The sequence below is a fragment of the Plectropomus leopardus genome, chromosome 13, assembly GCF_026936395.1.
Source record: "Plectropomus leopardus strain MGB_pleo_1.0 chromosome 13, ASM2693639v1, whole genome shotgun sequence".
Classification (NCBI taxonomy): domain Eukaryota; kingdom Metazoa; phylum Chordata; class Actinopteri; order Perciformes; family Serranidae; genus Plectropomus; species Plectropomus leopardus.
In genome coordinates, this window is record NC_142188.1 from 702,976 (window position 1) to 719,516 (window position 16,541).

The 16,541-nt window shown below is 43.4% G+C and overlaps 1 protein-coding gene across 1 annotated transcript in view; it reads left to right on the top strand.

Moving 5' to 3' along the window:
* Positions 1 to 383: 383 nt before the first annotated feature.
* The window catches only part of psda (pleckstrin and Sec7 domain containing a), a 62,202-nt gene continuing 46,044 nt past the window's right edge, over positions 384 to 16,541 (top strand). The window contains exons 1-3 of the mRNA XM_088086900.1: positions 384 to 4,112; positions 10,874 to 13,419; positions 16,214 to 16,322. Coding sequence (XP_087943026.1) covers positions 11,029 to 13,419; positions 16,214 to 16,322 — 2,500 coding nt within the window. The 5' untranslated portion in view covers positions 384 to 4,112; positions 10,874 to 11,028. The remainder of the gene's footprint in view (positions 4,113 to 10,873; positions 13,420 to 16,213; positions 16,323 to 16,541) is intronic.

A 16,541-nucleotide genomic window follows, 5' to 3' on the forward strand; every position in this document is an offset into this window, starting at 1 on the left:
GATGCTCTGTAGATGGGAACCAGTGATGCTCTGTAAATGGGAACCAGTGATGTTCTGTAAATGGGAACCAGTGATGCTCTTTAGATGGGAACCAGTGATGCTCTGTAAATGGGAACCAGTGATGCTCTGTAAATGGGAACCAGTGATGCTCTTTAGATGGGAACCAGTGATGCTCTGTAGATGGGAACCAGTGATGCTCTGTAAATGGGAACCAGTGATGTTCTGTAAATGGGAACCAGTGATGCTCTTTAGATGGGAACCAGTGATGCTCTGTAAATGGGAACCAGTGATGCTCTGTAAATGGGAACCAGTGATGCTCTTTAGATGGGAACCAGTGATGCTCTGTAGATGGGAACCAGTGATGCTCTGTAAATGGGAACCAGTGATGCTCTTTAGATGGGAACCAGTGATGTTCTGTAAATGGGAACCAGTGATGCTCTTTAGATGGGAACCAGTGATGTTCTGTAGATGGGAACCAGTGATGTTCTGTAGATGGGAACCAGTGATGTTCTGTAAATGGGAACCAGTCATGTTCTGGCAGTTTGAATCACCCGCTGTAGAGCTTCCTGTCCTGGGCCGTGCACGAACCACGCCAGCACGTGATGTTTCCAGTCAGTGTGCTTTCTATTGCTCCTCTGCAGAAGTCCTCAGTGATAGTGATTCACAGGAAGCTGTAGCTGTTCACCTGCTGCGCCTCAGCTCCACTGATGTAGACAGGTGTGTGTGTTTGCCTCCTTCTTTCTAAAATCAACAATCGGCTCCTTGGTTTTGCTGATGTTGAGCATGTCGGTTGTTTTCTGTGCATCTTAAACATTTGCCACTCAAAACAACTGATTTTTAACTGAGCTTAACTGAGCTTAACTGATGGCGTGACTCTTTTTATCAGCTGACAGTGTGTCGGCAGAAGGAGCAGAGACTTGATCTGATAGGCCAAAGTGAGGGCGTGGGAGGGCTTTGTAACTGTCAGGAGTATCACGTGGTCCAGGATGTTTCTTCCTCTGGTGGGGATCTGGACATGCTGGAGGCCTTGAGGTAAGACAGATTTGAGGTCTGTTTGATTAAAATCAGCAGCTACAATGAAGATTTCACCCGCTTGCTTGGCGATGTTGCTGCTGGTGGCATCATACAGTTCCTGCAGTGCATTTTTTGAATTTGCATCTGGGGGAACGAATACAGCGACAATATAAACACTGGTGAATTCGGAGCACCAAGAACTCAACATCTGCTGAGCTCAGTCCATCCACGTTACCTGCGTTTGAGCTCCAAGCATCATTTATATAAACACAAAGCCCTCCTCCTCTCGTCTTTCGGCAGTCTTGTGATCTGTATGCTCTGAACAAAGTCCGCCCATCCAGTGCAACAGCTTGACCCGGCGTGTCAAGGGTTAACCACGTCTCTGTGAAGATGTGTGCAGAGCAGTCTCTGATCTTCTGCTGCTGAGTGAATCTCGTCCACTTTATTATTTTAAGGCGGGTCGGCCTCGCTCTTATACCGGCTATCCTCCCTCTCTTTGTCCGGGGCTTTCGGTTTCTTTATAACTATAACTCATACAAAATATTATTTTCAGCATTATTTTTGTGCAATTCAAGTTGACATAAGAAGACAAGAGGGAAAAACCCAAATTATAAAAATGAAATTGATTTTGCTCCTGAAAATTACTTTCTTTTTAAAAAACAATTATTTTCAAGCTTTTTGTCTGAAATGTCATTTTCTAATGAAAATGCACAGATTAAATTAATCTGCACTCACCACATCTCAGCCTTTCACACCCTCAGGTAATGAAAAACAAACAAACAAAAATAAGTTAGCGTTATCGGTATCTTATCGGCCACGAGAAGCTGGAAATTATCGGTTTATCGTATCGGTTGAAATAATCATTATTTGTATCACTGGTTATGATATCTTCATATCTCACTGAGGAGTCAAAGGGAACCTTTAAGCTCAACAGAAATAGTGATTTGATGTATTTCGTGATATAGATCGATATCGACTGATATGAAAAAAATTATTGTGATAAGACTTTTTTCCATCCCTACTATAAGTCTAAAGTCACCTGTGACTTTTGAAAGTCAATTAATTCATTCAAGGCTTGATTTTTAAACAGTCACAGTCACAATAATTTAACAAACAGTCAACAGTGATTTGAATTTACCATCAGACAGTTGAGAGAGAACAGAAAGGTGACAACATGGACCAAAGCTTCCTGGTTGGATTTGATCCCGGTGTGATTGTTGCCTTTTTGATATCCAAAAAGTTACAGAAATTATAAAGAGAATTTCAGACATTTTCAGAGGATCCATCCAGCACTTTGACTGAAGCAGACTGAAGGACGTTTGTCATTTCACCACTCGATGAACACGTCTTCGGCCTGGTGCACGCAGTGGTGAGTACATTTTATTTTGTTGGCTTTACGTTTTGTTTTTTTTGGTAGAAAAATTAGTGTTAGCGTTAGGTTTTAGGCATCATCACAGTATTATGGTGCAACAAAGTGTTTAGAAATCCTAAAGGTATCTTTTTTAATCCCGTCATAAATCCAGGTGCTCGTTTTTCTAATAAACTGTATGTAATGCACAGCAGGCACCACCAGAGGTCAGTCTGCGGTCTGACACAGTGACACCTAGTGGTGGAGGGAGACGTTACAGGACTGAAAACAGCTGGCAGCCAGCAGCCAGAGAGAGGGGAAAAACGGCATGTTTTCCTTTTATATCTAACTCGGAGAATTAAGAGAAAGATTATTATTTCAATTTATTTTGTTTATGTCGAGTTTGAATGTTGGTGTGTTTTAAGTTTTCAGTGACGGAGAGAAAGTTGAATTTAAAAGGTGTGCATGCGTATTTCTCTGTTTAATTAGGAAAATAGCCCGGAGAATATGACTTTTCTGCCACGTGTTTGTTCTGTATTTTTGGAGCTGGACGGTTCACTAAGAAAGCTTTTAGAATATAGATTTACTGTTAGGCTGTACCGCACTGTCGGAGCACAGAGCGTACTCTGAGCACAGACGGAGCAGCAGAACGTCAGGAGCATATATTTTGATATTTCTACGATTGTAGGTCATTTCTAGTTTTTTGTGATGTTTCTAGGATTTAAGGACATTTCAAGGATTTAAGGACATTTCTCAGATTTTAGGACGTTTGTAGGATTTTAGGCCGTTCCTATGTATTTCATAACATTTTTATGATTTTAGGAGATTTCAATTTTTTTTTTGGCATTTCAAAGAGTTTAGGATGTGTCAAGGATTTTAGAACATTTCTAGGATTTCAGGAAGTTTGAAGAACTAGGATTTTAGGACATTTCTAGTACTTTTGGACATCAGTGTCTCAGCTGTGTCCTCTGTCGGGGGTGTGGGGGATCCTCCACTGGCTCTTTTTTGGTCAACAAGCTCTATTTTGATGCTGTTTTTTCTGTCTCTGACACCTTATGGAGACTAAAGGGACAAAAACTATTCACAGTGTCAATCACTTATTTTTATGGTAATTAGAAAATGGTTGGGGGGGCACCAGGGGCCCATCAGGGGCCAGATCTGGCTACAGTCTGAGCTATTATAGACAGTGAACTAACCGCGGTGATCTGCCTCCCTATCATAGTGCGTTGTGACATCACTGTTGGGGGCGTGGTCAAAATAAGATTTTTTTGTTTGTTTGTTTTGTTTAATTAGCCTCAGTTTAAAGCAGCTCCAGCACCGAGACTGGACAGGTCTCCCAAACCCCCCCACCCCCCACCACCACGGACCCCCCTCCACCATTAATAAGCCGCCCTGCCATCTGTCAGAGCTGCTCATCATTGGCTGGATGAGGAAACGTCTGCAATTGGCTGCGTAGAAGAAGAGGAGGGACATCAGCTGATTGATAGAGATCGGAGGAGGAGGAGGAGGAGGAGGAAGAGGAGGAGTCAAAGGAGGAGGAAGAGAGCTGAGTCGAGCCTGTAAATCCACGATGAGCCGGCTCTGCTGCAGACAACAAGTGTGCACAGAGAGAGAGAGGGAGGATAAACGAGGTTACTCTGTGACAGAGAGAGAGAGTGACGGGGCGAGAGAGGGAGTGGAAAAGGAGGTTACCACGGCAACTCAGGGGACGTCTCTGCAGTGGCGGCGGCGAGGACACCAGGACACACAGGTGAGGTTACTGCTGTGTGTTTGTGCCGGTACATGTGTCTGCATATGTGTGTTTTATCTGTGTGTGTGTGTGTGTGTGTGTGTGTGTGTGTGTTGTTGTTGGATTGAGCAGTGCATGCTGGGAGGGGGTGGGAGGAGGAGGAGAGGGGAGGAGGGAGAATCCTATTAGCAGAGTCCAGGAAAAGTAGGGCTATAACTGTGTGCTTATCAGTCTCACACACACACACACACACACACACACTCTACCTGCAGACTGACTTCAGGAGTGTTTTCGGCTTTCGGCAGGATCTGAATAAAATGACATGAAATTTAGCGTATTACCGAAAGCAGCAGAGAACTACTGAACATCTGCATATTTATAGCAGATAAAATTATTGCCATATTTGCCAGCGTTTCTGCATGTTTTCCTCACATCGTGCAGCTCTACGCATCACTGCGATACGTCCGAAGTCACCTGTGAGCTTTAAAAGTCCGTTCAGTTCATTTGAAACTTGACTTTTGAACAGCGAGCGTCCGGTTTGATTTCAGGGTGAAAACCTCTCAGGGCCTCCCTCGTCTCTCCTCAGAAACGTTAAAATAATTACATTTTACAGATTTATCATCATAACAAATGTTACAGTAAAAAAAACAACAAAAAATGGAAAATCTGGTTGCCAGAGTTTTGATGTGATAAATCCAGGAGAAGTTTTTCCACTGTTACATTTGAGTACTTTTCTAGGATTTTAGGGCATTCTCTGATTTTAGGATGTTTCTCTGATTTTAGGATGTTTGTAGGATTCAAGTTAAGGATCTGAGTTGCCAGTTGAATCAGCTGATCTGAGGTCAGACTGGCGGCTCCTTCAGGTGTGAGTCTATAGATGTGATTCTGTGGTGACGTGCAGCGGCGTGCTGGTCGTGGGGGCAGGCGTGTTGGTCGTGGGGGCAGGCGTGTTGGTCGTGGGGGCAGGCGTGTTGGTCGTGGGGGCAGGGCTGCTGTCCGAATTTGTTGTTTGTCTGATAAGTGGGGAAACGGCCAGAGAAATAGGAGGGCGTAGGTATCTTTTCAACATTTGGGATAACACGGGCGCCTAGCAGGCAGAGTAGGCAGAGCGGGCGTCACACCACACCAAACCAAACCAAAACAAAACAAAAACTGTGGAGGCGACACATATGAAACAGGGGTTTGGGGATCCTAATTTTGAGCATTATTAATTAATTTATTATATATATATGTCATTTCCTGCATTTTTTGGGCACGTCTTTTGTGAAAAGTAAAAGTCCTCTGCTACTTCAACGTTTGAGTTGGGATAAAACGTGCACATATTTGAGATATTTAGGGGATGTGTCCTGCAGCTCTCCTGCGTGTACCTGCGCCAGCCTCCGCTGCACCTGTGCTCGCGTGTCCGTGAACTGTAAACTGAGTTCAGAGTTCATCGTCAGATCAAAGTCCGTCAGCGTGAGGCTTCTCACTCTGACTCAGGTTAAAGTTTGACGCCGTAAAACACCGAATCATGGCTGAAAACATCTGCTGATTGTCGATCGACTTTGCCGCTTTTCAACCAGCTTAGTATCAAACCGCCGTGTGAAATCTGCGCAGATGGACTGTGGTGAACCAACAGCGCTCAGATGTCCGTCCTTGATAGAAGATATTTATATCAGTATTTAGAAATCTCCTCTAAACTACTGGAAACTACTGAAATACACAATTCTTCAATGAACTACAGTTACAAGTAAAGGAGATGCTGCCTTAAATATGTGTGTTTCCAGAGTTGTAGAACATTTCCAGGATTTTAGGACATTTTCATGATTTTTGGACATTTCTAGGATGTTATTTGGATTTGAGGACGTATCAGTAACTTAAGGTTGTTTTTCGGAATTTAGGACATTTTTGGACATTTCTAGTATTTTAGGATGTTATTTGGATTGTAGGACATTTCTTGTATTTAACGATGTCTCCAGAATTTGAGGACGCTTAGCTGATTTTAGGACATATTTTAGGATGTTTCTCGGATTTCTCGACAAACAAACGAACAAACAAACAAAAACACATCAAACGGGGGTTTAGGATCCTCAGCTAGGAAGGTTTGACCATGTCTTTTTTTATTTATCTATTATATTAAATACACACACACACACACACACACATCCGTGTATGTATGTGTGTGTATATTTACAGTACTTGAGTAAATGTATTTAGTTACATTCCAGCAGAGGTCGGCAGGACACACAGTAACTCGCTTAAACTTAGTTAAAATTATAATCATCAGATAAAATGATATGCATGCTTTAAATGTAAATTCAGATGTAAAACTTATTTTCTTTGCGTTGAGCGACAGTTTGTGAAAGCGAGTTGTTTGTCTCTGATCCCGGTACGAGAGCTCTGGACCGCTCGTCAGATTTTCTCTGACCTCACAGAAAAGCAAAAATAAACTGGTGAATCCCAAAAATTGATGGTGCTCACAGAGTTAGAGGAAATCCTGGATATGAACAAAAATAAGAGACAAAAATGTGTTGATATGTAGTTTGTTGCATGAGGACCAGTATTTATGTCCCCGTCCAGCAGAGGGACAGACAGCAGCTGGTGTCCTCTGGAGTCTGCAGTGTCTCTCAGAATCGGACTTCATTTTCATGGAGCGGACTCTTTGACTAACGGGGTAACTGGGACGCAGGGGACGGAGCTGGTGACGTGTTTTCTCTGGACTCAGAGATGTTGGACAGACGCCCACTCGAGTGTCCGCTGTCGGTCCAGTTAATGAGAGCGTCCAGTGAAGCAGAGACTCCACTAGTGTCTGCAGACGTCTCGGTGAGACTAAAAGACGACAGAAACCTGTGACGGTGCGACGTTTGAGGAAAGATTTGGCTGTTCACTTTGACTTTTTATTTCAGTCACTCTCACTTAGCTTTAAATGAACTCGGCTCATGAGAGGACGCCCGGCTCCGTTTTCAAGGTCATCAGATTAAAATCGACGTTACCGAGACGACGATGAGGACAGATGTCTGAGCAGCAGAGACACTAAATTCAGTAAACACTGACAGACAGTTTAACCCTTCAGGAGCCGCAGAATGTGCTCTTTTAAAATCAAACTTTAAAAAACATTATACATGAATATAATTTTCTACTTTTAATTGAGTACATTTGTTAACCAACATCAGTCCTAATCATAAACATCAAATATTCATTAAATTGTCAGTTTGAATGGGTTTCAATGGAGCATTTTTTGACCTGAACAGTCTGAATGTAACTATTTAGTTTCCACAGTGTATTTTAGACTTATTGTAGGAGCTGAGCTGCAAATTCACTGATTACACTCAAATACACAATCTGGACTACATTTAGGACACATGCATCAACACACACACAGTTATCACAACAGGAAGAAGACAAGAGACTAAAATGAGACAAACAGGCCCTGAAGGGTTAATAACAAACAGTCCCTAAGGAATGCACCTGATGACCAGTGTTTGATTTTGGGGATCAAACCTGTGATATTTCCTTCAGTTTCTGTCTCTGCAGCAGGTTTTCAGTGCTGGAAAAGTTGCAGCTGTTTCATCTAATGACGGATGAATCATCGTCACGGTGATTCACTGACTGTGATGTAATTTTTATTTATATAACACCTTTAAAAACAGCCTCACAGTGTTCTTCACACCTTAACAGACAACGAGAAAAGGTTCAACTTTCCAGAGATTTAAATGTGCTCCCGTCTGCTGCACACTGCAGGTGCTAACTGCTGAAAACATCCCAAAATGCTCATCCTGTGAGATGTTGTGTGGGAGCTGCAGTTTGAGTCGAAACACTGAGAGCGGCTAAAGATGAATCATTGGGTAGTTTAAAGTGAAAGGAAGTGAAGTGAGAGATGAAAGCACAGCTGCAACAACCAGTCGACCCAACAAAAATTTAGTAAAATAATTTGGTAATGAATTAATAGTTTAATTTTTCCTTTTTTTTAGTGGAAGCTAGAAGATTTACCAAAAATACAGTTACAAAACTTAACTGGCGACAGTAAATCACAACAAAATCAAGATTTCAAAGGTAATAAATAAAAGTGCAAGTTAAGCATCTTTGAGTAATGTGAAAAGTGCTCAATTAATAAAATGAACTGTTCTTGTTATTGGTATTAATATTAAGTAAGCATTTAAACAAGCGGAAGCACACAAGGACAGATACATTTAAAAATGTATATTTGTAAAATAAAAAAGATAATAGTAGTAATAGTAATAGTAGTAGTAATGATAATAATAATAATAATATTTGCAATAATAATAAAACATTGTGGTTAAAGTTCATTTCCATTAGATTCCTAATCAAGACAGACATCTTTATTAATTAAAGGATATTTTAAATCAAAATCAAATTCCCTCTTTAAACAATTACGTGCTTAAAAAATTATGAAAAAAATTAATTATTTTTTCTTTTTTTTTCAAGACATTTTCCTTAGTTTATATAAAATTTGACTAAAAAAAAAGAAATCTGATTTCTCACAATTTTGGGAACACATCTCACCAACGTTGCTTATTGCCTTGTTTCCCATATTTCTAAAACAAATTAACTGATTTTTATCAAAAATAGAAATAATATTAATACATTTTTCTTGTGAAATTAATTTGGACATGCTAAATATTTTTGGGCTATATAAATATAAATTAAAACATAAATCCAAGACATTTCAACCATTGCTTTTATTACCATGTACTTGATGATGTGATTAATTTTTTTATGCTTTTTTGTGCTTTTTAATCAAAGTTGTAGTACTCAAAATCTCTTCGTTTATATTTCGTGTCACTTTGTCGCCATGATTTATTTAAAGTAATCGTTGGTCCTATTTTCTGCACTGACGGCAGTAAAAACTGTGCGCTTCATCAGTACTCAAAGCTCCTGTGTTGTGAGGCTCAGTTTGATTTAATGTCGTGACCTTATTATTATAACTGTTTTATGGACGGTGACTTTAACTCGTGACCTCAGTATTTCTACAGTCTGTCAGAGATCAGGACTCAAAAATCCCCTGTGAGTGTGTTCGAGTGTGTGTTTGATTTGCTACAGCCTCTTGTGTTTTCATGTGACTCCTCATCATGATGGAAACCGCCAACCTCCATCAGCAAACTGCAGAGAAACAGGCTGCAGATTTACCGTAAAGTCTGTAACAGACAAGCGAGACACAGATTGTAGAGAGGCGACGTTGCAGAGAGCAGAAACAGAGTTAGACTGTAAGATGTGAAAGTTTTTGTTGGTAAAACCTGCAGATCAGATGACTCGTATGATGGCTTTTCTCACCTGAACGCCGTCCAAGCTGCTTTAACTCGGCTATTAATAGATGAATCAAACGCATGTGTGGCGCCTGCTGGCCCACATGTTCCCACCTCCATGTCGGAGGATGGCCAAAGACATAAATGGACATGTGATTACATTTGACCTTATCGGAGGATAACGGCACACGGGGGGGGGGGTTTTCTAGGGTATTTTTAAATCTTTTCTTGGGTATATTTAAATCCTTAAAGATTTACCTTAGTAAGAACCTATAGAACTTGCTAAAGTCGGGCTACAAAATACTGACCTATGACCACTAGAACATCTGAGAGGACTCTAGAAGGTTCTTAATGACTCCCAAGATTCTTGTCAGTATTCAAACACAATCTATTAAAGCACCCCTAGAACACCCAAAAAACTCTCTAAATCTACACCCCATTTGAGGACCACTAGATCTTCCCAAAGTATCCTAAATCTCCAAAAAAGACCTCTAAAACCTCTTTCATGAACCCTAGAACTTCCTTTAAGGCCACCAGAACCTTACAAAGTACCCTAGATTATCTTCAATAAAAACTAAAACCTCTTGAAGGACCTGTAGAACTTCTAAAAAATTGCCCCTAGAAAATATTCAGCGACTACTAAAATGCCTTAAAGGACTCTGGAAGGTTCTGGATGACTCCAATATTCTTCTAAGTGACCAACACAATCTACTAAAGCGGTACAAGAACATCCTAAAAAACTTCTACATCTGCAACCCATTGAAGGACCACTAGGTCTTCCCTGTGGACCTTCTTAAATGACCACTTGAATCGACAGTGACCACAAAAACTTCTTAAGCGACCCAGTAATGTCCTTAATGACCCCTAGAACCTCTTAGGGACCATTAGAAAGTTTCCAAGATTCTCTTCACTGAAAACCTCTTGAAGAACCTGGAAAAACTCCTGAAGGGCCCCTATAAAATAACGTTCGACCACTGGAATGTCTCAAAGTACCAGAAAAGGTTCACAATGACTCGAGGATTTGTCTCATTGATTGCTTATTAAAAGTAAAACTTATTATAGAACTTATATAGAACATCCTAGAATACTTTTCCAACTTCAGTAGCCACTAGAACCCGCCCAAGGAACACTAGATCTTCCAAAAGTATCCCTAAATCTCCAAAAAGACCACTAGAACCTTTTTTCAGGAATCCTAGAACCTCCATAAAGGCCACCAGAACTGTAAAAAGTACCGTAGATTCTCCTCAGTAAACGCAAAACCCTCTTGAAGGACCCGTAGCAAGTCCTAAAATGTTGCTAGAAAATACTCATTGACCACTAGAACGCCTTAAAGGACTAAAGAAGGTTCTCAATAACTCTAAGATTCTTCTCAGTGACCACCACAGTGCATTTCAGTATGTAATCTATGAAAAGCGTCTAAAATGAGCGAAACAGTCCCTAAGGGTTAACTTTAGAGATTTGCTCTTCATTTGCTTTGTACTCTCTGTGAATGATTTATTGTAACATTAACTCTGTCTCCATCTCTGCTTTCTGTTGCAGATGGACGAGATCATGAGCAGATGGAGGACAGACCTGGTGGTCCAGTTCCACCTTTGACCCTCACCAAACAGTTTGGCTCTTCACTGGGCACCAGGAGACTGAGGGAGCCTTTGCACAAATAGGAAAAAGGACTATTAGGGCGTTCAGCTACCAGCATGTCTCAGGCAGGTAAAGTCCTCCACCTGTATGTTGAGGTGAGGTCTGTCGCTGACGAGGAAGGGAAGGTTCAAGAAAGAGAAGATGGGACTGCTCGTCTGATTCTTCAGTGCCCGGACGTCCTCCCTAACTCCCAGAGGAGCACCAGCCGCAACCGCAGCCAGAACAACTCCCCAGTCCCTCCGCACCAAACTGGGCTTATGAGCCACAGCTTGCCTGCCTCAAAGTCTTCTTCCAGACACTCCGTCAGCTTCCAACTTCAAAACCCTGACGCTACAGGGTCTCCCACCCAGTTCCAGCGGCAGGATTCGTTTCATGACAGTTTTGGTCAATTCCTCCAGGTCCTTGCGCCTGGAACGACTGGTCCGGGCCAGCATGGTTCACTGGGACGCACCTGTTCCTCCAACATGAGAAGGGTGGTTATCTCCCCATCTTCTACATCTTCTGGGACGCTGACTGTTCCCTCCACGCCGACCAGCAACCGCAGGTCCTATGAGGTCCTGGAGGTGGAGGGTGAAGAGGGGAAGACGTCTGTGGTGACGTTTGGCTACATAGAGAAAGCTAACGTTAACACCATGGGGGGTCGCCGCAGCTCAGTGTGCCAAAGTGAGTTGGACAGTCTTTATAACAGAATGGAGGGGCAGCAGCTGCCCGGCCACCTCCGCAAGAGGCTGAGTGACCCGGTGTGGTACAACGGGCATCCAGAGCAGGGTGACCCTTACCCTAGTCACCCTTACCCGTCTCGGACTCAGTCCCCACAAAGCTCGCCTTACCTGCACAGGGCTTTGCCAGACGCTATTGCCAGAGATGCCACCTACAGGGCCTTGGAGGAGTTTGGATCCCCAGAATTGAGGCGCAGATTCACCGGTCACAGTCCGGAGAGCTGCAGCCCAACGCTGCCACGGCACTACCAGTCCCCTCGCTGCCGGTCCTGGGGGGGGTCTCCTGTCCTCCCCCGCAGCACCCTCACCCTGCCATCCAAGGCCCAGCTCCTGGAGCTGGACAGAGGACTCTGCCGTAGTTCTGTGAATGGATTACCCAGAAGTCCTGCCTCTGATCACCTGTGTGCCCAGACTGGGTACTCTGCCCACTCAGGAACCCCAGCCCTCCGCCCTCATGCCCCGCCCCTGAGCCAGCAGAGGCCATGGGTGGGGGATGAGAGCCCAAGGTTGTCCAGCAAATTTCTCCCTCCTTTACCTGCGGGGAGACCCACAGACATCCAGCATGAGATCCCAACCACCATGTTCCACACCAGCAACCGTCCCAGTCCTGGATACCAAACTAACTCCAGTGATAACAGCAGCTCTAGTGCTAACGTCACCAACACCAGTCTTGGTCTTTCAGACAGTTTACGTCACGCTACGGATGAGAATGTGTCCACAAAGACTCAGCACAGAGCGTCACGCTGCAGCAGCAGGAACAGCGACACAGTCAGCCCAACCAGCGGCACAAAGAGCGTCTCCTCCTCCCCAAACGCTGAGGTGGCTTCTAAATTAGCTATGGAGGCCACCAGATTATCAAGCATTTTTGCCGAAAGGCGGACTCCTTCCCCGACACCCTCTCAGGCTGAGTCTCTGAGGTCAGAGAGTCCCAAAATAGGGGGCTCATTCCTACGAGAGTCCCACCCGTACGCCACCCTTCATGGGTGCAGCTCCCCCGAGCCTCTGCAGGCCGGCAACCAGAACCACCGATGGAAACCAGACAAAGCAACACCTCAGACCAGACCAGGACGCATCTCACCTATCTTGCCCCACAAAGGCCTGTCTTCACCAGCGTCCCCAGCCCTGCCGGCGAGGCTGCATCGTGCAGCCACCTCTCAGTCACCAGTCTTAGACCCGCGGCATCAACACGGTTCATCACCCACTAAAGACGTGTCAGCCCTGCACCGCTACCAGCCGCTGCAGTACACCGGGGATCACAGATCTCCCGCCGTGGAGCAGAGACAGCAGGATCACCTCTTTGACAGACCGCTGAGGGACAGTCCCGAACTCTCCAGGAGACTTCTCTCCAGCCAAAACACAGACGCTCTGCCTGTGAGCTGGACCTCCAGGCAGCAGCAGTGGAAGGAGGCCGGACCAGTCCAGGAAGGAGACAAACTCTGTGAGGACGACTGCAGACAGTCCAGAGTTTATATGGAGTACCACAGGAAGCCTGGCGGAGAGAGAAGGCTAAGGACGTCAGTGCAGGAGCACCAGATGCCGGTCATAAGTGTGTCCAAAAATCATGAGAGGGAGGATCACAGCGGATCTGCGTGGACGTCCTCTCAGAGCTCCAGCGGCGTAACGGGCAGCATGGGAGATAGTTCACAGCTGGACAGAAACGACAGTCTGTCCCCTGAAACCTCCAGCCAGTCCAGCCACGATACAGCAGACACCGGCTCAGGGTTACAGGTCGGCGGGGTGGGGGGGGGGCGGTGAGGGTTCAGGTCAGCGTTTTGGATCTGTGTGGAGCGTGAGGCCGTCTGTCGATGAGCCAAGTTTATGTCAACAATAAATCTAAAACTGAAATACAGAGTTCCTCCCGACCAGAGGGAGTTTGTGTTCCTCAGAGTATTTCACCATCAGCCTCATCACTGCAACACAAAAACACCGAGTGTCCTGCAAACCTTCAGCAGCTTCATCTTTTCATCTTTGGCAGCACTGATTAACCCTTTAGGCCCCACTTTAATATCACACACACTCGTGTTGCTCTGCAAACAAAATGCACTTTTCAAAATCAAGCTTTAAAAAATATTATACATTTATATGATTGTCCACTTTGATTGAGTTTACTTTTTTAATCAACATCAGTCCTATTAATAAATATGAAATATTCATTAATTCATTTTTAGAATTGTAACCATTTAAATGCCAGGTTTTTGTCATAATGCCACTACGTTTTTAGCTGGAAAAAATAGTATTTTTAATATACTACATGCAAAGTAGATTGAATTTAATTTAATGTATTTTATTTTATTTTATTTGTTTGGTTTTTCTTTTCATTATCACAGTCTGGGATATGTCAGTGTGTGAGTGTAGCTGCTGACAGTCTGGGATATGTCAGTGTGTGAGTGTAGCTGCTGACAGTCTGGGATATGTCAGTGATCAGCAGCTACATTGACTGTGACAGGTCACCTAGTGGAAATAGCATGTATTTCCTCCATATGCCAAATATGGTCAAAATGACCTCATCAGGTGGAAAATAGTCAAAATGACAAATTCAGAGTCAAAAGTCCAGAATGACACCCAGAAATAACAGCCTCTAAGGGGTAATAAACATTTAGAGAATTGATTATTGACATTTTTTAATCAATACAGAGTCGTGCAAATCCTCATCCTGATGCATTTGAGGATTAATAATCTCCCTCACTCCTAAATAACAGTAATTTTACCTGAACTGAAGTTTAAGGTGTGAGTCACTGATATACAAATGGTCATTTTGCAGCTGAATAATTCTTTAAGGCATTGGTGTCTGTCAATTTAATTTAATTCAGTTTACCTTTTAAAGTTAAATTGAATTCAATTTTAACCTTTAATTAGCTTTAAAAAGGAGCAAGAGAGGAATAATTAATAGAAAATTAAATAAACCAGGGGAAAATATCAAGAAATCTATATTCAGTTAGAGCTGAAAAAAAAACAATAACGATATCAATCACGATATAACTTTACCTCCACTGAAATATGAGATGTAGTCGATAGGATGTCGATACAACACATTCTAGTCATGTCCTCTCCGCTCTCGTTCTGTCGGTGTCTCCGTCTGTGTCTCCGTCGGTGTCTCTGTCGGTGGTGTCTCCGTCACTGTCTCTGAATGTCCGCTCCGCTCTCGTTCTGTCGGTGTCTCCGTCTGTGTCTCCGTCGGTGTCTCTGTCGGTGGTGTCTCCGTCACTGTCTCTGAATGTCCGCTCCGCTCTCGTTCTGTCGGTGTCTCCGTCTGTGTCTCCGTCGGTGTCTCTGTCGGTGGTGTCTCCGTCACTGTCTCTGAATGTCCGCTCCGCTCTCGTTCTGTCGGTGTCTCCGTCTGTGTCTCCGTCGGTGTCTCTGTCGGTGGTGTCTCCGTCACTGTCTCTGAATGTCCGCTCCACTCTCACTCTCTGCCGGTGTCTCGGTCGGTGGTGTCTCCGTCGGTGGTGTCTCCCTCACTGTCTCTGAATGTCCGCTCTGCTCTCACTCTCTGTCGGTGTCTCGGTCGGTGGTGTCTCCGTCGGTGGTGTCTCCCTCACTGTCTCTGAATGTCCGCTCTGCTCTCACTCTCTGTCGGTGTCTCGGTCGGTGGTGTCTCCGTCGGTGGTGTCTCCCTCACTGTCTCTGAATGTCCGCTCTCACTCTCCGTCGGTGTCTCCGCTGACTTTCCTCTCTATAGTTCCTCTATAACTCAAACACAATATTATTTTCGGCATTATTTTTGTACAGTTCACGTTGACATTAGAAGATAAAGAGGGAAAAAAACAAAATATAAAAACGATTTGCTCTTAAAAATGACTTTCTTGTGATTTTCCAGCTTTTTGTGTGGAATGTTGTTTTTTAAATGAAAATACACACATTAAATGTATTTGTTCTCACCTGATCTCAGCCTTTCAAACCTTCAGGTGATGAAAAATAAACAGAAAGAAGTTATTGGTTATTGGTATCTTATCGGCCACGAGAAGCTGGAAATTATCGGTTTATCGGTTGAAATAATCATCATGGTGCATCACTGGTTATGATATCTTCATATCTCACTGAGGAGTCAAAGGGAACCTTTAAGTTTGACAGTAAGAGTGATTTGATGTATATCGTGATATATCGCTATATCGATATCGACTGATATGAAAAAAATGATCGTGATAACACTTTTTTCCGTATCGCCCAGCTCTGTTCATAGTTATATATTTACAATCATGCCTCAGAGAAAAAGTATTTCTTACAATTTAAAATTATTTTATTTCTTTTTTCGGCTCAATCTCCGTTTCTGCTCTTTTCTCTTCTTTTTTGCTTATTTCAGGTAACTCTTTATTAATTTCTTGCAAATTTTTGGCTCATTTGCAGAGTGCAGAGTGCATCAAATCTGCCACTAAAACAGCTGAAATTATCAGTTGGTTTTGGTTTGCTGCCTTTCAGGAGTTCAGACACAGAAACGCCCGTGCCCTGATAGCTGTAGGTTTGTTCTGGAATATTTCTGTATGGACGAATCATCTGATCACTCCGCCGTCTCTCCTCCTCACAGTCAGACAGCGGCTCCACGACGACTCCGTCCTCGCGGTCGCAGAAGATCGCCCGAGCTAAGTGGGAGTTCCTGTTCGGAGGTCAGACGGAGGAGAGTCGCTGCTGTAAAGGTACCGTTTAAAAAATTAAGAGCAAAAACAGCAGCAAAGTTTTGAGGTGTGTTAGGAATCTAACTTTATTTATCTGAAGGATCCCAAATTCTGAATTTAAACTTATTTGCAGCTGGATGCTATTCAACAAAATCTTTTTTAATACAAGTCAGGGATCCTGGAGTCGATGATGCTTTGCTTCAGTTTAAATTAATTAAATTTCTAGGACTCAAATAAAAT